The sequence below is a fragment of the Mustela nivalis genome (genome assembly GCF_964662115.1).
Source record: "Mustela nivalis genome assembly, chromosome: 10".
Taxonomy (NCBI): domain Eukaryota; kingdom Metazoa; phylum Chordata; class Mammalia; order Carnivora; family Mustelidae; genus Mustela; species Mustela nivalis.
This window is the reverse complement of record NC_139029.1, coordinates 22,863,292-22,884,743: the sequence shown is the minus strand read 5'-3', so window position 1 is coordinate 22,884,743 and position 21,452 is coordinate 22,863,292. Positions and strand designations below refer to the sequence as shown.

The window sequence follows — 21,452 nt, the reverse complement described above, 5'->3', positions numbered from 1 at the left end:
GGGGTGAACAAATTCATTTTCAAGACCCAATTCAACTTTCCCCTTCCTGAAAAACCCTGTTTTTCCAGGCAGTCTGGTAACTGTCCTCTCTGCTCCCCAGTGCCCTGGACACATATTTTCCTCAGCAAAAACTTAGCGTTCTAATTTCTCACAAGGTGTGTCTCTCCTGGTTGTCTAAGGGACAGCATCTTCCTCATCTTTGTATCTGTCCCTTGCCCAGCATGATGCCTTCCTCCACAGACACACCAAAACCTTTTGCTGTAGTGTCTGTCTCTCATATACCACCACAGACTCATCTGCATATCTTATGGCCAATAAGGGCTCAGTGAACACAAGCAGAGTAGATGAGTGGCTAGGACTGTCCTTCTTTCCCAGCCTGAGCCCTCTGGCCTATGTTGTAGGAACCAGGGCTCTCTCCAAGCAGCTTTGTTTCCACTCTAGCACTTGGCCTCACTGACACACCCTCCCTCCCTTGCCTAGAGCCACTGGTCCTCCCTGATCCATCACCTCCCTGCAGGCCCACCCCATCCCCACCCCATGTTCCTTATCCTTCTCTCTCTAGGAACTATTCTGCTTACCCTCCCCAAGTACACCAGGATGTCCAAATCTCTGTGCTATTCCATGTGTCCTTTCCTCCACTTGAAGTGCCTTTCCCCCATTTTTTCCATCTAGGAAGTGGCTGACTACTCAGACTATCCCCTTCTCCAAGAAGTCCAGAAAGCATTAAACATTCTCTCCTGTGTTACTCTGTATATCGTAATGGCTATACTCATCCCAGTGTAGTAGGATCCTGTCTCTGGGCATCCTATAGCACACTCAGCACCAGTCAGACAGCAGGGTCTCAGTGACCGCGTGCTGAGAACATCAGGACATCACATTCTGCTAGGATAGTGGTGGTGTCCTTTGGGAGGGTTTTTTGACTGCTGTGTTGTCTTTGGCAAGTCACTATAGTTCTCTGAGCTCATTCTTCATCTACAGAATTGGAATGACAGCTTCTATCCACTAGGGTTGTCATAAAAGTTGGACTGAGACAAGGCCTATAATACACATAAGATTAATGTCTGATACACAGCATTCAGCCATCAGTAGCTATCACTGTTACCATGACCTCTGGTGCCTCCTCTCTGCTCTACTGGAGAAGGTAGGACCCACAGGGGCACCAGAAGTCACACATGGGGCTTCCTGGTCCAGAATCCTAACCTCTAACCTCTACTCTCTGCCTGATAGGCAAGAGGAAGGTTAAGAAACAAAGGACACACAGGCTTAATGGGAGTATAAAAATAGGACTTTTTTTCCCCCTCATAATCACATCAATTATCAAAGAAACAAACAGTATGTAACAAAAATACAAAGCTCTGGTGAATTTTTTTTGTCTGTTTTTGTGGGGTTTTTTTGGCCCCTCACCCAACCCTCCCCAACAGTCCCTTCCCAGAAAGCCCCAGGCTGAAGCCTGGATGCTGTCCCTGGGATCACCCTGGGGCTTAGGAGAACCGGTGGTCCAGGTCCCTCTGGGGGCTGGCCGAGTAGGAGTAGGCCTTGCCCAGTACCAAGCGGTCCCGCAGCAGCTTGAAGAAGGCATAGTAGTTGCTGAAGAGGATGAGTGCCAGGGAGATCGTCTGGTGCCACTTTTCAGAAGACATTAAGGAGTACAGCTGGTAGACAATGACAGCACCCTCTAGCAGCAGAAGGATGTTGAGGATCCGCAGGGGTTTGCTGAAAAAGAACTGCCCAGGAAAGGGTAGGCAGGGATTAGAAAGAATGTTCCAGAAACCTGCCTCCTGGGTGTGGGTTGTGGAGTGGTGAAGGGGGAAGGCTCTTGGGGCCCCATGCAGAGGTGGGTGGGGACTCTGCCACCCTCTCTGCTTTTTCTTGTGGTCTTTCTACTGCTTCCCACAGAAGTTAAGACCCTCCTCCAGCAAGCTTTTCTTGAGAGATCTTGCTTGCTCACTCACACTTCTGGTCTACAATCGACACCTTTTTATATGTGATCCTCTTGGGTACAGTCAGGTCTGAACAAATCAGAATCTTACGACATAGGTATGGAAAGTTATTAGAGACTCTACAGTCTGAGTCACCCACTTCTTCACGGGTAGCATCCCGACCTAGGCCTGAAGCTTCCAGAGCATGTGGTGACAATTCACTCTGACCTGGTATTTACAAAGCAAGGTAGAGTGCTGGGACTCCAGAAGAATGTTTTGACCAGCTCCAAAGAGTGATCGACATCTAGAGAATCTCAATTCTTCAGGGGCCAAGGTACCCAAATGTCAAGAGCTGCTTACAGGGTGGGAACGGATGAGGCAGGAAATGGGGAGTCCAAGAAACCAGCATGCCAGGCTTAGCTCTGCACCTGAAAGCCTGGAGGACCCAAGGCAAGTCCCTTTCCCATCTTGGCCTCAGGTTTCTCTACTGTGAGGAAAGCACCCCAGATCAATGACTTCTCAAACTGTGTTCCTTGGAACCCCAGGATCTGAAGAGGCCTTTTAGGGACCTATGACAGTGGTGAGTGGGAAGTGAAGGGAGAGCCAACCAACTCAAACAGAGTGGTGCCATCAGGTCCTATATACCTGACTTTAGTCTATGATTGTGTTGGAAAAAAGGATTTTGGTAGCAAGATAAGTAAATAAAACAGAGACAACTAGCCTCAATGATTCTGAGCAGCTCTTTCGTAATGCTGAGTCCATGAGTCCTTACCATCAGACCCCAAGGTTCCCAGCAAGGCACCCTTGAACAAGTCAGACCCTAAGTCAATTTCAGTCTTGGAAAATGGCCTGGCACTTTTCTCAAAGGCAGGCAAAGGCTGAACGGAGAGTGCCTGGCAGGTGCTTACCACTGCGCCTGTCACACCATATGGAATGAGGACAGTTAGTTTTTTACCCCTAAGAAACCCTCCTTTTTTGGTATCATCTTTCCCACCTCCGCCCGTTTTCAAAGATTTGCTAGCAAGTGAGCTGCGGTTATGAAGTCACCATCTGTATGGCTGTCCTGTGCTGCACATGTGGGGTTTCCTTTGGATCTGAGAAATACTGAAAATAGCTTTCTGTTGCTAGGACATCATTCTCCTGCCCCAGGATCCTCCCCGTTAGAGATCAGGCGCCGCCCCTCCTTCCCAGGGGAGGAAACTCACGTGAAAGCGGAAGTGGGAGACATCGGAGGGAATGGCCACGTTGTAGTGGCCAACAGCTTTGTAGACGTTCTTGCTGTGCTTCACCAGCACGCCCTGGGGCCACATGCATTCTTCCGTCCACCTGGAGGCACAGCCCAACAATAGTGCCCCTTACACCCAGCTCACCCACAAAAAGGGGGTACCAGAAGACTGGGTCTGGTGTTACCACCAGGGCCCTACTCCCATTTCTATCATTTAGACACAGTGACTTTCCTTTTCTAGGTCTCAGGTGCCTCCTCTGTAAAAATGAGGTAAAAATCATGAGAAATTCATGGGAGTCAGAAGTTCTAGGGTTGAGATTCATGTCTGCGGGACTGTAAAGAAATCCCTTTTCCCTCTTTGGGTGCATTTTCTTTTCTTTCTTTCTTTCTTCTTCTTCTTCTTTTTTTTTTTTTAGCAAGAAAGAGAGAGAGTGAGGCGGACAGCAGAGGGAGAGAGAGAGAGAGAGAATCTTTTTTTTTTTAAGATTTTATTTATTTATTTGACAGACAGAGATCACAAGTAGACAGAGAGGCAGGCAGAGAGAGAAGAGGAAGCAGGCTCCCCATTGAGCAGAGAGCCCGGTGTGGGGCTCAATCCCAGGACTCTGGGATCATGACCTGAGCCAAAGGCGGAGGCTTTAACCCACTGAGCCACCCAGGCGCCCCGAGAGAGAGAATCTTAACCAGGCTCCATGACCAGAACAGAGCCTGACGTGTGGTTTGATGTCACAACCCTGAGATTGTGACCTGTGCTAATAGCAAGAGTCAACGGCTTAACTGACTGAGCCACCCAGGCACCCTTCCTTTTCTTTTTTAAAAGATTATTTATTTATTTATTAGAGAGAGAGAGCACGCAGGAACGAGCAAAGGGGCCGAAGGAGAAGGAGAAGCAGACTCCCACTGAGCACAGAGCCTGACATGGAGCTCAATCCCAGGACCCTGGGATCATGACCTGGGCCAAAGACAGATGCTTAACCATCTAAGCCCCCCAGGCGCCCCATGACTGGTCTTCGTAAAACACCAAGCTGAGCCTATTTTCTACTCAAAACCCTCCAAAGTGTTTTCAGTGCCCTTGGAATCAAGTCCCCAAGGACTCTCTCTGGCCTCTGAAGCCCTGCGTAGTCTTCCATGACTCCCGCTGCATAGATTGGGCTCAAGCCATTTCCGTTGGTTTCTAGTTCCTCCCATTCGGCCTACCGTTTTATGTCTCCATGTAAGTCACTCCCTCCAACTGGAGTGCCCTTCCTGATGCCGTATCCTTCCGGCAAGCTCTTTCCAAAGTCAGGATCCTCCAGAAAGCCTTTCTCACATTCCCCACAGAGTTCAGCATCCTTCAACAAACAGCTCCCTGAATCTCCTGCTACTGGTCCACTCTCCCCAGTGTTTTGTTACTTATTTCCCTGTATCCCTCACTCATCTGGGAGCCTTTGAGGGAAGGGACGGTGTCCATTTCATCTCTCTGTCCTCAGAGCATGGCACAAGGCCTGGCACAGAAGGGGCCTCAGTGGGCACATGAATGGGATGGTGAGATCTTCTGTTTCTGCCACATCTCTCAGGTCCTCCCATCCTGGGCCAGAGGACAGAGAATCACTGTCTACAAAAAACTCTAACTCGGGGCGCCTGGGTGGCTCAGTGGGTTAAGCCGCTGCCTTCGGCTCAGGTCATGATCTCAGAGTCCTGGGATCGAGTCTCACATCGGGCTCTCCACTCAGCGGAGAGCCTGCTTCCCTTTCTCTCTCTCTGCCTGCCTCTCCATCTACTTGTGATTTCTCTCTGTCAAATAAATAAATAAAATCTTAAAAAAAAAAACAACCCTCTAACTCATGTTCCTATCTTGTTGATTCATTTAAAAACCAGTTATTGGGGTACCTGGGTGGCTCAGTTGGTTAAGCACATGACTCTTAGTTTCGGCTCAGGTTCTGATCTCATGGCTCATGAGAGAAATGTCAGTCTCTGGACTCAGTGGGAGTCTGCTTGGATATCCTCCCCACCTTTTTCCTCCCTTGCTCACGGACATGCTCTCTCTCCCTCTCTCTCTCAAATACATACATCTTTTTTTTTTTTTTTTTTAAATCAAAAACTAGTTATCCTGGGTGCCTGGGTGGCTCAGTGGGTTAAGCCTCTGCCTTTGGCTCAGGTCATGATCTCAGGGTTCTGGGGTCAAGTTCTGCCTCGGGCTCCATGCTCGACAGGGAGCCCGCTTCCTCCTCTCTCTATCTCTGTCTGCCTCTCTGCCTACTTGTGATCTGTCAAATAAATAAATTCTTTAAAAAAAAACAAAAAATAAAAAACCAGGGACGCCTGGGTGGCTCAGTTGGTTGGGCAGCTGCCTTCGGCTCGGGTCATGATCCCAGGGTCCTGGGATCGAGTCCCACATCGGGCTCCTTGCTCAGCGGGGAGCCTGCTTCTCCCTCTGCTTCTGTCTGCCTGTGCTCTCTCTCTCTGATAAATAAATAAAATCTTTAAAAAATAAATAAATAAATAAATAAATAAATAAAAAACCAGTTATCCTGTTATACCTAACAATATGGATGACCCTCACAGGGAATATGCTGAATAAAAAAGAAACTGAACCCAAGATTCCATTTATGTGAGGTTGTAGAATAGGTTAGTTTTGAAAGAAAAGTAGAAAAGTAGAAAAATTTGAAAGAAAAGTAGAAAAATTTGTCTGGGTGGTGATGGTAAGTGGGAGGTGGTCATTGGAAAGAGTCAAGAGGAAATTTTCTGGAAGACTGTAAATATTCTACATCTTGTTCTATCTTTATGTGGGGGTACAGGTCTGCCTCCACATGGGGGTACAGGTCTACCTCCACATGGGGGTACAGGACTGTCAAAACGCAAAGAATTGTACACTTTAAGATTTGTGCATTTAAGACTCTTAACTCTAGGAAACAAACAGGGTTGCTGGAGGGGAGGCGGGTGGGGGGATGGGATAATTGGGTGATGGGCGTTAAGGAGGGGACTGGGTGTTAGACGCTACTGATGAATCACTGAACTCTACCTCTGGAACTAATGATACACTGTATGTTAGTTAAACTGAGTTTAAATTAAATTAAAAAAAGACTTGTGCATTTCACCATACATAAATTTTATCTTAAAAAAAGACTAGACACAAACCACAAAAATTTACCATAAACCTATGATAAGCCAGGCACTCTGCCAGGAATGAAACGGGGAGCACTTGACAGCCAAGGACCCTGACCTCCAGGAGCTTTAGTCCTGGAATAACAGGCAAGTAACTAAGCAAACAGAGCGGAAAGTGTTAGGTGCAATGATTATGATATGTGATGATCCTGGGGAGCATGGGGCAGTGGGCACGGAACCCATCCTGGCTGGTGAGGAAAGTGTTCCCAGAAGAAGCGAACTGCTAAAGGAGGCATAGCAATTAATCAGGAGAAGAAAGGTGGAAAACATGTTCCAGGCAAAAGGAGCATCATGTGCCAAAGCCTGGATACAAACACGCATACAGAATTTGAGGACCCAAAGTGGCCTGGTCTGGCTAGAGTAGAGTGTAAGTGGGGAAGGATGGGAAGAGAGGAGGCAGAAAAGGCTGGCACAACCCACTTCAGCAGCTGGGAAGCCATGCGAAGGAGCCTGGGTCTTCTCTGCGAACCATGGTGAGCTGTGGACAGGTTTCTCCTTATGTTCACCTATATTCTACCTCTCTGCTCCTCCCTCTCCTCAGAGGCCAAAGCTAAGCCGAGTCCCCTTTAGGCCCATTTGGCAATGTCTATCCTCTTTCTTTGACCATTTGGACCGAGACTGGGAGGGACCCTGACTAGTATGGAGGGCTGTTTGACCCCAAAGTTTATGCTCCTGACCACAGTTCTCTAAGTTATCTTATTTAACCTTACCCTCGGGAGAATGGTAATAGCTTCCCTGTTTCATACACCAGAAAGCAAAACCCCAAAAAGGCCACCTGTTTGCCTGACACTCATGTATCACTTCCTGGAACACCAGAAAAAAGGAAGAAAAAAATTACTACTGATAAGAAAATGTAGCGTTCTTACTGGCCCTGACTCTCGGCGGCAGCCCAGGGACCCTTCTGGGGCTGTGTCTGAGGACCTGGGGAAATGAATAAGCCCCAAGCTAAAAGAAGGAATGTCTGTAAATAGCACCTACTATAATGTTCCATGGACCATGCTAGGCACTTAGCTACTTTCCATCCATCTATCCATCCATCTATCTAAAGTGATCTCTTTGCCCAATGTGGGGCTCGAACTCACAACCCTAGATCAAGAGTCACGGGCTCTACGGATTGAGCGAGCCAGGCGTCTCTGCAGCCTCCCTTTGCATCTCTGCTTCTTGAGGGACCTACTTGAGGGACCTACCTCTACAAACCTGTCCTAGGGACCTCTTCTCTGCCACATCTGTGTTGGGCCCGAGGCTCAGATGTGATTCAGAAGGGCCCAGGCTGGAGGAGCTTCCAGTTTAATGGGGGGATACAGGCAGGAAAACGAGGGTAACCTGGGTGAAAAATATTGTGGGGACGGCCCCATGAAGGGTGAACCCGGCTGAGAGGAGGCTGGGCTCCCAGTGGGTGCTTCTGTCTCTGCAGTGCTGTCCTGCAGCTGGGTTTCCTTCTTCCCATCATCTGTAAATGCGGCTGTCACCCCCAGCTGACCGACCTCTTCAAGGACCTCATCTCGGTCATTCCCTTTCTGTGGCTCTGCTTCCCTGGTCAGGGTGCACCATTGACTAACACAGCACCCTATCCTCTGCCCAGACTGATGTTTCTAAGGCCCCTTGGAATGGGTTCCTCCGCTGTGCAACAGCCTCCATAGCACCCTCTGCCTGTAGGTCAAAATCCAAGCTCCTCTGTCCAATACATAGCACCAGGCCCAGTATGGCTTCGGAGGAAGTAAATGTCTGCCCGATAGGAGGTGACCTAACAACGGAATGGATGAGAGAGCAGGGAACAGAAGGAGAGAAGCAATGAATGAAGGCTAGAGTAGATCGGTCAATGAGCTGCCTAAGGACCAGTCAGTGAATGAGAAAGTCAATACGTCTGGGAATTTACTGCTTGGTCTCCTCCCGTCTCCAGCACGCTGCAAGTTACCTAAGCACAGGGGACACGTCTGCCTTGGGCCTAGCCGTACCCCACTCTGGCTGCAAGGTCTGACTTACAAGATGTACTCGATGGCCATCTGCAGATTGAATGCGCAAGCTGGGGAGGGAGGAGCCTGGCGGCTCCACAGACATGGACCCGGAGGGCTGGGGTTGGGCAGGGCAGGGCAAGGGAGGGCGACTCACGGGTGCTGCAGCACATTGGAGCACAGTGCTGGGTCCACCTTCTGCCAGCAGCCCAAGTGGGCAGCGGCCTTGTGCAGGAGGTCGCAGTAGCTGGCAGGCAGCAGGTGCTGCATGAGGATCACAGAGGTGCTGATGGACACCAGCAGGAAGAGCTCACAGGACCAGCGCTTGTCATAGTAATGCGTGTTCTGGGGGCAGTGGGAGATCGGTAAGTCCTGGGGTGTCCCCAGTCGCCTCACTCCCTCCCCCTTCCCTGATTCAATCTGCCTCAGAAACTGGGGCAGCCTTCCAGGGGGCCTGAAACCAAGGATCAAACTCCTAACACAGAGGGCTTAACCATGGGCTTGGACCCTGTGCCCACTACTCTGTTCCCTACAATCTCCTCTTTTTAGAAAAACTGCTCCCACCGCCTACGACTCGGAGCCAGTACAGGTTCTGGGGTCGAACAGACTTGAGTTCAAACTGTGGCTCTGTTGCTTGTTAACTATGCAATGCTGGGCAAGTCATTGTACTTCTCTGTGCTCTTTCTCTTCCACCACATGATAGGAACAGCTACCATGCCTCTCTGAGAGGTGTCAGGAGGATTATCACACTCATGAAAGCTCTAGCACATTGTAGGTGCTCAAGAAACATCGAATCGTCTCAGCTTCACATCACTCAGTGCAGTCCAGCCTGGGAGAAATGTTTCAATTCTACTGTCTGCTGGGGAGGTAGCGTCCCAGAAGGCCAGACAAAGCTAGAGAGAAAGCATAGGCTTTTCAAGTCACTCGGGTCTGGAAGACTCCTGGCTTTCCTACTTAATGAGAGAGCTAGCCATTGTGACATGCCTGGGCCCAAATGAAATACATCATTTCATTTCATACCCCCTAATGAAATACATCACTGCTTTCTGTTATCCAGTATTACGAACAACCATGTCCTGTCCCCTCATTGGCTGGGTGACCTTGAGTAGGCCGCTCCCTCAGTGAGCCTTGTTCTCTCCACTCTAAAATCGAGGCAGTCATTACTCTAGCCCTCAAGAGAACAGACGGGAATCTTATCAAAAGCGATCCAGTTATTCACACAAGCAGGAGGGCTCCTGGGGGGCAGGCAGCAGGGTAAGGCCCCAGGCAGGCCCCTTCCCTCCCTGGGTTGGGCTACGCACCTTCACGAACCAGACAGGCACAAAGGCCACATAGTAGGCGCTCAGCATGGAGCTGACCAGCACTTCCTTCATGCGCCAGTTGAAGTCCATCTTGAGGAACTCCACCTCGCTGCGGATGAGACTGGGGGACAGGCAGCAGGCGTGGGTGGGCATAGCATCCGGCCCATACAACTGCCGCGTGTGCTGCTTCCACGTCTCCCGCAGTGTCAGCAGGTAGTCCCGGCTCCGCGCCAGGCCACTCACCGCCTCCCGGGGACCCATGGAGGCCATGTGGCTGAAGAAATTCGTCTTGCGGAGGTCACAGTTCAGCTGCAGGAACGGAATGTACATCCCAAACCTGCTGGGGGAGACTGTGGTGAGGGGAGGCCTGCCCGCAGGCCACAATCCCAACCTGAACCCAGGGAAGGAATCTTCTTTCTTCTCTGGGCTTAAGCTCTCCCGACTGCTCAGAGAGGAGAATGCACCCATCCTGCTATTCGGCCAGACTCTGATCAGAAGATCAACCTAGGTATCAGTATGGAGTGCCGGCCAAGCATCAGGAACAAAGCAGGAAACAGATGAGGCCCTGCCTCGTGGTCTGTTGCTGACTAACAGTGATCCTAACAGTGATCCCAACAACCCACATTCACTTGGCCACACTCTGTGCTCTAGACACTGTACTAAGCACTTTACACATGTTCTCTGTTTTTGCTTCTCCTAAGAACACTAGGCATTCAGTACTACTATCTTGTACTACTTTGAAAGAGCTGTGGCTTGGACAGGTGAGGTTACCCAACCAGTAGGGAAGCAATAGGGCTGGGATTCAAACCCGGAACTGTCTGGCACCAAAGACCAAGACACATACTCAACAAATACTATGAGTGGTTAATCAGTTAAAAATGTACAAGGGTACTTGGCTGGCTCAGTCGGAAAAGGATGTGGCTCTTGATTTTGGGAGTCATGAATTTAAGGCCCTCACTGAACACAAAGCTTACATTAAAAAAAAAAAAAAAAAAAGTCCGCAGTACCACAAGAGAGGTCCCAGTTAGGACAGCTGCGTCAAGAGGCAGCTCTTTGGCTTACGGAGGAAGGCAGCTCAGGAACAGCTAGTGTGTCTATTATGTGCCAGGCACTGAAATGGGCCCTTGAACAACAAAAATCCCTTTCCCTACGTGGTACCCTTAGGGCTGGAGCTCACTAGTCAAGGGGTATTTTGACTGCATGGTTGGTATCTTTTGAGGAGAAAACTAGATGGACTCAAAGCCCAAGAAAGAAGATAATTATAAAAAGTAGTTAAGGGGCGCCTAGGTGACTCAGTCATTAAATGCCTGCTTTCAGCTCAGGTCAAGATCCCAGGGTGCTGGGATTGAGCCCCATGTCGGGTTCCCTGCTCAGCAGGAAGCCTGCTTCTCCCTCTCCCACTCCTGCTGCTTATGTTCTCTCTCTTGCTGTGTCTCTCTCTGTCAAATAAATAAAATCTTTAAAAATAAATAAATAAATAAAAAGTAGTTAAAAGCCAGGGCACCTGGCTGGCTCAGTTGTTTGGACCATGTGACTCTCCACCTGGGGGTTGTGAGTTTGAGCCCCACATTGGGCAGAGAGATTACTTTAAATAAAAACAAACAAATAAATAAATAAGGGGCGAAAAAGCAGCTAAGCGCCTAGCACAGTCCCTGGAACATTGCCGTAGGTGCTATTTATAGATGTTCCTTCTTTTAGCTTCTTTAGCTTATCCATTTTCCCAGGTCCTCAGACACAGCCCCAGAAGGGTCCCTGGGCTGTCCCCAGGAGTCAGGACCAGTGAGAACGCTACATTTTCTTATCAGTAGTAATTTTTTTCTTCCTTTTTTTCTGATATTCCAAGAAGGGATACATGAGTGGCCTTGGGCAAACAGGTGGCCTTTTTGGGGTTTTGCTTTTTGGTCTATAAAATGGGGAAGCTACTGGGGCGCCTGGGTGGCTCAGTGGGTTAAAGCCTCTGCCTTCGGCTCGGGTCATGATCCCAGGGTGCTGGGATCGAGCCCCGCGTCGGGCTCTCTGCTGGGCAGGGAGCCTGCTTCTCTCTCTCTCTCTGCCTGCTTGTGATCTCTATCTGTCAAATAAAATAAATAAAATCTTAAAAAAAAAAATGGGGAAGCTACTACCATTCTCCCTAGGGTAAGGTTTAGTAAGATAACTAGAGAACTGTGGTCTGGAGCAGAACCTTTGGTCAAATAGGCCAAGTTATTTAACCTCTATGAGCCTCAGTTTCCTTAATTTGACCTCAGTTACATAGCTTGTATGGATTCTCCACACTCGGTCAGCCATTACATGTACTGTTTTCATAAATACTGTCTTTAAACCTTGCAACAAACCCAAGCATGGTACTTGATCCAAAGTAGAAGATCCTTAAAATTTCATTTAGAAAAGAGAGACCAGTGATTCTACGGGACAGAAAAGAAAAGAAGACTGAAATGGGATTCCCAAAACACTCTTCAGGACACCTTGTGGGAGTGAAGGGCTGGGGCACCTACAGAAACATACAAGGGATTCAGACCCAAACTTAAGTCTAAGTAATTAAGAATCTCCCTGGTTTTGCCTCTAAGGACTGCAGATATAATTAAATTATTTGGTAACAGCAAGTGACTGCTTTGCAGGTCACAAGTTAGAGGCAACTTCACACGCAAGATGGCAGATTCCCTCTCATCTTCTTCACTCAAGACGTGACAGTATAAAAGTAAAAAATAAATTAATATCAGCCAAAAGAATGGGAGTGGGGTTATCAGTTCACAAGTGATTCTGACAAATTTAGAAAGCAGATGGAAACATGTTGACAGATGAGGAAGGAAGCCATCATTTACAGCAGTGCTGTCCAAGAGAACTACAATGAGAATCACATATGTACTTTGAAATTTTCTGGTAGCCACATGAAAAAAAAAAAGTTAATTTTAATACTCTAGTTTATTTAACCCAATATATGCAAAACATTATTATTTTGACATATAATCATTACTTCCAAGTAAGATTACTTCTTTTCTTTTTCTTTTTCTTTTTTTTGGAAGATTTTATTTATTTATTTTGGAGAGAGAGAGAAAGAAAGAATGAGTGTGCATGGGAGTATGTGCAAGTAGGGGGAGGAGAAGAGGGAAAGGCAGAGAATCTCAAACGGACTCCACGCTGAGTGTGGGTCCCCATGCAGGGCTCAATCAGGGCTCATGACCCTGAGATCATGACCTACGCCAAAGCCAAGAGCCAGATGTTTAACCCACTGAGCCGCCCAGGCACCTCTACTTTCTTTTTTGGTACTAAATCTTCAGAATCTGATGTTTATTTCACACTTACAACACACTTCAATTTAAACTAGCCTCTTTCAAATGTTCAATAACAGGTGGCTGGAAGCTACTTAACTAGACGGTGTAGGTCTAGTACATATTATAAGAGGGCTGCACTGGGGGTAGGTCACTGGGGGTAGTGACCCAAGAGAATGACTTGATGTAGGCACAGTTGGTAAAGGGTAGAAGCAAGCTGCAGGACTGAACAAAGGGGATTAAACAAAGATGTGTATTTATTTGTAAAAGCCAGTCCCTTTATTCTCTTATCTCATACAACCTACCCTGAAGGATTCTGACATTAAAAAATTGAATAAACTGTCTGGGGAGAACTGTGGTCTTTAATGGGGGCACCCTAGAGTAACCTCCTTACTCTGGCTTCTGGCCTATGGAGGCCCACAACCTGACAACCAGCACGGCACTCCCTCATCCTAAAGCAAAGTCTGCCAGTCCGTGTGTCCTGCTCGTGTACTTAGAATTCCTGGCGGAGGGAGAGGAAGTGTACTCCAACTATTCAGTCTTTCATTGGTCAACATAAAGAGATAACTAAAGAAACGAACTATGCTTAGAAAACCAGCAGCATGAAACAAAAAACTGACCCCAGAGGAAATACAAAATTGAGGGAACAGAAGAGATTTTTAAAACAAGAAAGAATGCTATGAGAAAAGAACAATCAGAAAATAAGAGGCCTTAGAGATGAAAAATATGATTGCTGAAAAACTCAATAAAAAAGCTGGAAGATAAAGTTAAGGAAATCTCCCTAGAGGCAAAGTAAAAAGAGAGAGCAGAAAAAGAGAGTAGGGAGAGAGAGAGACAGAGACAGAGAGAAAGGTGGGGGATGGGGAGGGAGAAAGGGAGAGAGATGAAAAATATGAGAGAAAATATAAGAGAAACAGATGATCAATCTATGAATTCTACCACCTGATGAGCAGAAGTTCCATAGAGAAGAGAAAAAAACAGAAAGGAAGATATTATCGAAGAAATAATAGGAGAACATTTTCCTGAAATCTTCAGGTTAAGAGAGTCCTAGAGTACTGATACGATGAATGAAGAAAGTCCCACACCAGACACCTCCTTGTGATATCTCAATAATCAAAAGATAAACAGGGGAATCTCTAAAAGTTTTCAGAAAAGAAAAAACAAGTCATCTACAGAGTACCTGGAATCAAACTAGCAGCAGACTTCTCATTAGAAACACAGGATGCTAGAGACAATGTAGTATCTTTTAAAAACTTCTGAGAGAATATGAATTTGAACTCAGAAATCTACATTTAACTGAACCACCAATCAAGTATGAGGGCAGAATAAAGACATTTTTAGACATGCAAGGCCTCAGAATGTTTATACCTCCCACAATCCCATTGTTAAGGAAATTACCTGATAATGCACTCCAGCAAAATAAGGGAGAAAACCAAGAAAGAGGAAGACATGGGATCCAGGAAACAGTGGATCCAACCCAGGAGGGCAGCGAAGGGAAGTCCCAGGCTGAGAGCTGTACAGCAGGCCTAAAGAACCACTCCAGACTGGAGCAGGAGGATGGAGGGCTCCAGGAGGGATGTCTTTAGGGGGAAAAATGGACTCCAGGCAACAGGAAGCATGACTGAGAGGCTGGATAAACTTGAGGATATGTTGAAGGCCCATCATTCTTTTGTCAACAAGAAAAAAGAAAGGCAATTAGAACTCCAAGAAAAAAAAAAAGCTGTATAAGAAAGTTACAATCTAAATATGAAGCAAACTAAAAATGTGACATGATTTTAAGCAATTGATGGAATGTAAGAAAAGAGAAACCATTTGACCTTGACATGGAACTTCCTTTTTTTAAGAGGTCCAAGATTATAACTCAGTAACTATAGGGAAAGAGTATCATCTATGCACACTACTTGGTCCTGAAGTGATTGGTATTTCCGTAATCATAACAACATCAAGACTACTTACTGCTTCTTGGTTTTTAGAATTAACCTTACACAAAGAATGGAAGACTCAAATACGGTTATATAGGAGAATGTGAATGTCAAGCTTAATAATATAGAGTATAGCTGCCAGGAAGTGAGAGGAGGAAGAGAAAAGGAGGAAAAGTGGATGGGTAGAATTCCTAATATTACCGTCTACGTAAAAGGGATTAAGTGATTACTGTTGAGGAAATGAAAAGTAAAGGCATACTGACATTATTGGAAAGATAATTGATAGAGAATAATAGTACCAGTCATATAATATTGGGAATAGTACAGATGGAAGAGTGAACTAAGTAAATCTTCATCTGTCATTGAGCAGAATCAATGAGTGTGTGCCTGGATGTGTGTATGATATGCTTGTAATGCATAAAACAACACTTACTTATACAAGAAACCAGAAATATTGGTAGTTGCCTTTTGGAAGGGAAACTGGACAGCTAACCGACAGGAGCCAAGGAGAGACTTTTTCATACCATATAATTTACACATTTCGAATGTATACATTTTACACATATTTATAATTTTGAATTTTAACTCTGTAAACCTATTATCCAACTATAAAATCAATTACGTTTTTAAAAGGAGTAAAGGTACAAGGATACTAGAATTATGGGGGCAACTCAAAAACTGGCTGCTTCCAATAGGGAAAAGCTAGGAACGCCTCAAAAGGCTACCAACAGAAGACAAATACAACAACTGTGAGAAACCTATATAATGGAATACTATGAGGCCATTAAAAAAATGAGGGAGACCCCTATGTATTGCCGTGGAAAAATACTCAGGTTATAAGATTATGCAAAAAATGTAGTAAATTATACAGCATCATGCATAGATTAATCCCTTCTTTTGTTTAAAAAAAAAGTGTAAGTGTGTATGCATGAATAGAAAAAATTGGGGAGGATATGCTGCAAATAATGGTTTTCTGGAGGACTGATATTATAGAGGATTTTCATTTTCTACATTAAAACTACTGTAAAGTTTAACATGTTTGTAAGACAGGTGTGTCACTCTTATAATTAAACACCAGTTATAACTGAAACAAATGTGATGGGGCTTCTCCCATGACAGCACCCTTTTGGTCATGCAGGGTAGAGAGGGCTGAGTATCTGGCTCTAAAGCTTTCCAGGACAGAGAACTGGCCCAGGTTGAGGAAACTCATGAAGCGGAAAGCCCCGGGGTTGGGCAACGTCTGTAAAATGTCCAAGCAGCCAGGAGCCTATCCCAGGAACAGCCAGAATGGATGTCTTGCCAAAGTTCTCCCCAGTTCTAGGCCAGAAGGGTGCCGTCCTGGGCTCCTCCCAGACGCTATCGCTATCTTCCCATCCTCTAGAATGTGGGCTCTGGTGAGATGGAGTGAGCAAACTAACACAAACACTGACATACACACATGCATGTGCAGATACACACACGCACGCATACACACGTTTCATGCATAGACACCCACGCAGAAACCTGCACACATGCAGGTGCTTGCATGCACACAGACCGGGGTGGGGCGGGGGAGGAACCGAGAGATTACATAAACACCAAGCTACAAAAAAAGACGGAGAAAGAGAAAGAATGAGAGAGAAAAGGAAAGAAGAGGGAGACAAAGCCCATGCATCCCCATCGGGAACGTTCCTTTGGCATATACACTCAGATCTGAGTCCCATTCTGACCTCCCCGTTGGCGGCACCTGGGGTACATGATGCCTGCTATCTCAGTTTCTGCTCCTGCAAAAGAAAGCTAATCATCTCGTTCTCAGGGGGATGCCGTCGGACAACGTGAGAGCACAGCGGTGCTGCCTTGCTGTGAGTCCGCCAGGTGTGAGGGCCTGCTGACCCAGCCACACTCGGGAGCTGGGTGCTAGGCAGTGAGGGGGTGAAGTGAGGGGTACTCACGGATAGCAGAGGAACAGGAGGTTCAGGAAGGAGTAGGTCCTGAAGAGGTGGATGAGGGAGCGGCACAGACTCCAGCCTGTTGCCGTGAGAACGGTGAAGCGGGTGAGGAACAGCAGGACGGAGCGAAAGAGGGAGACCTTCCCCCTCTGAGAAGCCTGGGTCGGGGCGAGACAGGACGGGATGGGGCCTTGGACGGAGGCCACCGGGGCTGGGCCCACATCCCACCCAGCCTGGCCTGTGATCCACCCCCAAGGAAATGTGGGGCAGCAGGCTGGACAGAACCTGGCAGGGTGAATACTTTTTCCTCGATGGCCCGTAAACTCCAAGAGTGATGGGATGTAATACTCTTCCACAGGGTTCAAAGGGAGCCCCAAGGAACTGCCTTTGGCTTGAAGGGCTTGATATGTTTCCCTGGTACCCCCTGGGGTAAGGGGAATCCCAAAGTTCCCGGCCAGCCTCTGGGACCCAATCACCTCCTTCACGATGGACCCAATGAAGCGGCGGCCCAGAACGATGGTGGTCACCATCAGCAAGTTGAAGTCGATCAGGTGGAAATTCTGTCGGGGAGGTGGGGTGGGCAGAGGCCAGGGGTCACATGGGCCCCCTGCCCATATACGGGCTTTTTTCATCCCCACCTCCCCCTGCCCAGTCCTTGCCACAGGGACTGTCCCCACTCTCTGACCTTCACAGGCCTCCGGCTGAGTCAGGCCAGGAAATTACCTAGAGGAGCAGAACAGGACCGAGAGAAGGGAAGTGGGACAGTCCCTGGAGATAAGAGAGTGGTATGTGAGCCCTCTTGCTCTGATCACCCATGCCCCAGTCCCTGCACCTCTCGGCATGGTGATCTTTTCACTCCTGAAGTACTCAATTCATGCCTGTGGCTCTTCTCCCCCACAGGACTTAAGATTTTGCACTCTTTAGGCAGTATCTGTCAGAGTTATCTCTGCTACCTTTCAAATGCCTAATAGGGTACTGAGCAATTAGGGGTGAGTGTTCAGGAGTCATTTGCTTCCTGTTCCTTCTACACTGTCCACACCCAAGTGTACAGGGTGCTTGGTAAGCTGTGTTAAACTGCACTCAAATGTCACACACACACACACACACACACACACACACACACACGGCTGATCCTAGCTGGGCACCTACCAGGGAGGTGTGGGAGGGTGGGTGGGAGGGTGGATACCACCACACTGTCTTGTAGATGTTGATATAGTGGACAAAGAGGGCTATGAGCTGGCAGAAGAAGAGTTGCAACTCAAACAGAATGCTGGCCTGGACAGGCAACTCGGGGATCTTGCAGTGCTGGAGGGGCACAACTGTCTGGGTGGCCAGTGGTGGGCTGGAGAGGCCAGTGCCAGAACTGCTCCTGCAAAGTGGGATGGGAGAAACATCAGCAGCTGACCTGAGAACCCCACCAAGAAGGGCTTCCAGGACACAGGGTGGTGGGATTGGATCAGAAAAGCAGCTCATGGCAACGAGAGAGTCCTAAACCTGCCCGTCAGACAATGGAGCCAACAGAGCCTTTTCCTATCCCTAATCTTATTCGGGCTTTCCAACATTCGCCAGGAAGGAAAGAATTATTAGATCCATTGGACAGGGGCACCTGGGTGGCTCAGTCGTTGAGCTTCTGCCTTTGGCTCAGGTCATGATCCCGGAGTCCTGAGATTGAGCCCCACATCGGGCTCCTTTCTTGGAGGGAAGCCGGTTCTCCCTCTCCCATTCCCCTACTTGTGTTCCGCCTCTCTCCCTGTGTCTCTCTTTGTCAAATAAATAAATAAATAAATAAAATCTTTAAAAAAAAAAAAAAGATCCATTTGACAGATGAGGAAAATAAGGCGCAAAAAAGGGAAACAACTTTTTCAAGCCACCAGAAAATCAGGAGCAGGATTGTAACTAGAATCCAGACCTCTGGGCTTATTACCCTATATCCCACTGCCTCTGCCCAAGTGACCACCCCGAGTCTTTTTTTGCTGCTCACTGTACTAAACCCCCATCTGACATCTTGGGTAACAAATCCTAGAGTCCGAGCCCAGTGAAGGAGAGCTTTGTTCGTACTGCCTCTGGGAGCCCAAAGTGAGGGGAAAGAGATAGAGGTGGTTTACCTGGTGCGAGAACGGACACTAGTGACTGACGCGCTGGAAGTATGGCCCCCACCAGAGCCTCCTGAGGATCCTGGCTCACACAGAGGATTTCGACAGTAGGATGTCCTGTTGGGACCTCTTCGTCCTCCTGTGGGACTCAACATAAGGTAGATCCTCAAGCCAGATGGCAGAGATCAAGGATAATAGCAATACTAGCTACCAGTTACCAGATGTCTCATTTTATCATAGCCACAAAGACCTCTGACCCAGCCCCTGCCTCTCTCTTCAGCCTCATCTCCTACCATTCTCTCCTTAAGCAAACCAAACTTGTTGCCATCTGTTGTACTTGCTGTGTCTTATCCGCAAAGCCCTTACCTGACTGCCATTTTTAACGTACTCACCCCTATAACTCACATTTCTATTTTTTTGCCACAACAATTCACTCTTGGAATTTATCTTATTCATTTGTTAACATATTTATTGTCTGTCTTTCTCACTAGAATGGAAGGTCAGTGCGGTCATTACCCTTGTCTTTTCTACTGTTGTATCCCTTCCTTCCACCATAGTGTCCAGCATAAAGTCAGTGCCCTGTGTTTGTGGATGAGTGAAATGAACCCAGCAAAGTAGGTCTTCCACAGATTAGGAAACTGAGTTTACACTGGGTCACAGGTAGTCTGGGGGTCTGAGGCTTAAGCTCTTACCTTTGATATACACTGCTTCGTTCAGATACTACAAGTGTCTCTCTAGGCTTACGATTCTGGACATCCTTGAAGCCCTTCCCTCCAGAGTCCGAGATCCGGCTCAATAGGTGTCTCAAGGTCAGGACCAGAGCCTGAGCATAGGGTCAAGATGTGGGCTCTGGGAGAATGCTGTGGTTGTGGACCCAAAACCTACGTTCTCTAGGCTTAGAAGTCTAGCTCAAGCTCCCAGGCACCATCCTGCACAAAGATCCTACACAAAGCTCCGAAGCACCACCCCAGTCCTAATCAAAGTCACAGCCTTGTTCAAACCTCCTCACCGCAACACGGTGCGGGCACCCTTGCTCTAGCTTCCCAGCTCAGCAGCTTTCTCCAAATGTCTCCAGAAAGTACTTACCCAGGAGCTCTGCACCCGACCAGCCCCAACCCAGAAACCCTGTTCATATGCTATTATACCCTATTATACCTGGTTTAAACGTCCTACACATGCACCCTCAGTCCAAAAGCTCTACCCACACCTACTCTCCTCTCTTTGAAAGCTCTACACCCACTTAAAGCCCCTGGGCCCAGAAGCTCCGCCTACACACCGTTGTCAGCCCAGAAAACCCGCCCACAAGCCAATAAAAACTCGCCCCGCCCAGAAGCCCCGCTCCAGAATGGGCTCCCTTGGTCGGGAAGGTCTCCTTCCAGCGCCATCGCCCCCAGTGCCAAGACCCTACAGCCCAGAAAGTTCGCCCCCACACAAGCGCCAACAGCCCAGGAGCTCCGCCCTAGCACCAAGGCCCCGCCCACTGCTAAGCACGGTCCCCACTTCTAGTCCAGGTGAGCAGCTCCCCACCAAAGCCCAAGCCCCCAAAGGCCCTCTCCATTTCAGAAGTCCCGCCCCCAGTGGCAATGCCCCGCCCCCACAAGTGAGGCCCCACCCCGCAAAGCGACAGGAGGGGGCGGGGTCCCTCTGTGCCCCGCATCCCCTCCCCCTTCCCTCGCCGGGATCCTGTCCGCGTGGGGGAGCAGTCAGCATCTTGGCCATCCCGACCCCCACGTCCGCCCGTTCCCCGGCTGAGCCGGTGCCGCTTCGCTCACCCATCTCCTCCCCCCGGCGCTCTCCGCTCCGCCGCCGCAGCTCCTGCGGGCAATATGTCGGAGGCGACGGCGGCCGGGAGAGGACTAACCGCCGCAGCCCAGTCCCCGGGTATCAGCCGCGCGCTCCCGCCAGGCCGCCAAATTTGCATACAAGGCGGGTTGGAAGCTGGGGGCGCGCTTCTTAAAGGGGCCGCGCGGACAAAGGCGGTAGCTGCGCGCTCTTTGTCTCGCGGTCCCCTACGCCCTTCCTGCCGCTGCTGCTGGAGACCCCAGAGGGAGGGAAGTCACCTCCTGCTCTTCTCGTGCGTGCCTTCTCCCAGCATCTCCTCAGGCCCGAGGGAGGGGGCCGGAACCGCCTCTGGGCTCCTGCCCAAGATGAACTGTATTCAGGAGTGGCCCGCAGGCGCCTGAAACTCAGCGGGTCCCAAATTGGCTTTCGTCTTTGTTTTCGGCTTTGCTTTTCTCTAGTCCCCCCTAATCCAGAAGTAGGAGTTCTTTCCGTCTTTCCTTTGATCCCCCCCCCCCCAACCAATCTTTTACCTAGTTTGGCTGACCCTAAGTTCTAAATCTTTCTCCTGTCATCACTTTAGTGCGAATCCTGATTCTCCTTGTTCTGAGCCTTGAAATCTTGTTTCTTGGTCTTTACATTGAGGCCGTTAATAGTCACCTTGTAGGTCCTGGTGAGAGTTGAATGAGATAACGGATGTAGAACAGGGTCTGTTTTAACAAATGTTAGCCATCATTATTAATAAGATGCATGGCCGACACTTAACACAGAGGAAGTACTCAATAAATAAGCTATTCCTACCGGCTGTTAGGACTTTTTCCCTTACAAGACCTATAAACTGTCTCAGTCACCTGGTAGTTCCTTGGCTTAGCACAGTGCTTGGCACATAATAGACATCAGTATTCAATTAATTGACCGAACGA

The 21,452-nt window shown here is 48.3% G+C and overlaps 1 protein-coding gene across 9 annotated transcripts; it reads right to left on the bottom strand.

Annotated features, from left to right (window-relative positions):
* Positions 1 to 1,267: 1,267 nt before the first annotated feature.
* TMEM39B (transmembrane protein 39B) lies at positions 1,268 to 20,915 on the bottom strand (the record flags this gene model as incomplete). 9 transcript variants are annotated; one of them, XM_082685713.1, is made up of 10 exons in its annotated part: positions 1,268 to 1,724; positions 3,125 to 3,245; positions 8,398 to 8,585; positions 9,542 to 9,878; positions 16,661 to 16,815; positions 17,134 to 17,217; positions 17,343 to 17,425; positions 17,807 to 18,026; positions 18,763 to 18,889; positions 20,523 to 20,669. In XM_082685713.1, the coding sequence occupies 6 exons, from the start codon at positions 17,185 to 17,187 to the stop codon at positions 1,482 to 1,484; spliced, it is 1,098 nt and encodes a 365-aa protein (XP_082541839.1). In that variant the 3' UTR covers positions 1,268 to 1,481. The 9 variants fall into 9 exon arrangements, with proteins under 9 accessions (XP_082541839.1, XP_082541840.1, XP_082541843.1 ...); XM_082685714.1 differs by having other exon boundaries at positions 17,343 to 17,380; XM_082685717.1 differs by lacking the exon at positions 17,343 to 17,425 and adding an exon at positions 14,206 to 14,473 and having other exon boundaries at positions 20,523 to 20,667.
* Between the last annotated feature and the right edge of the window lie 537 nt (positions 20,916 to 21,452).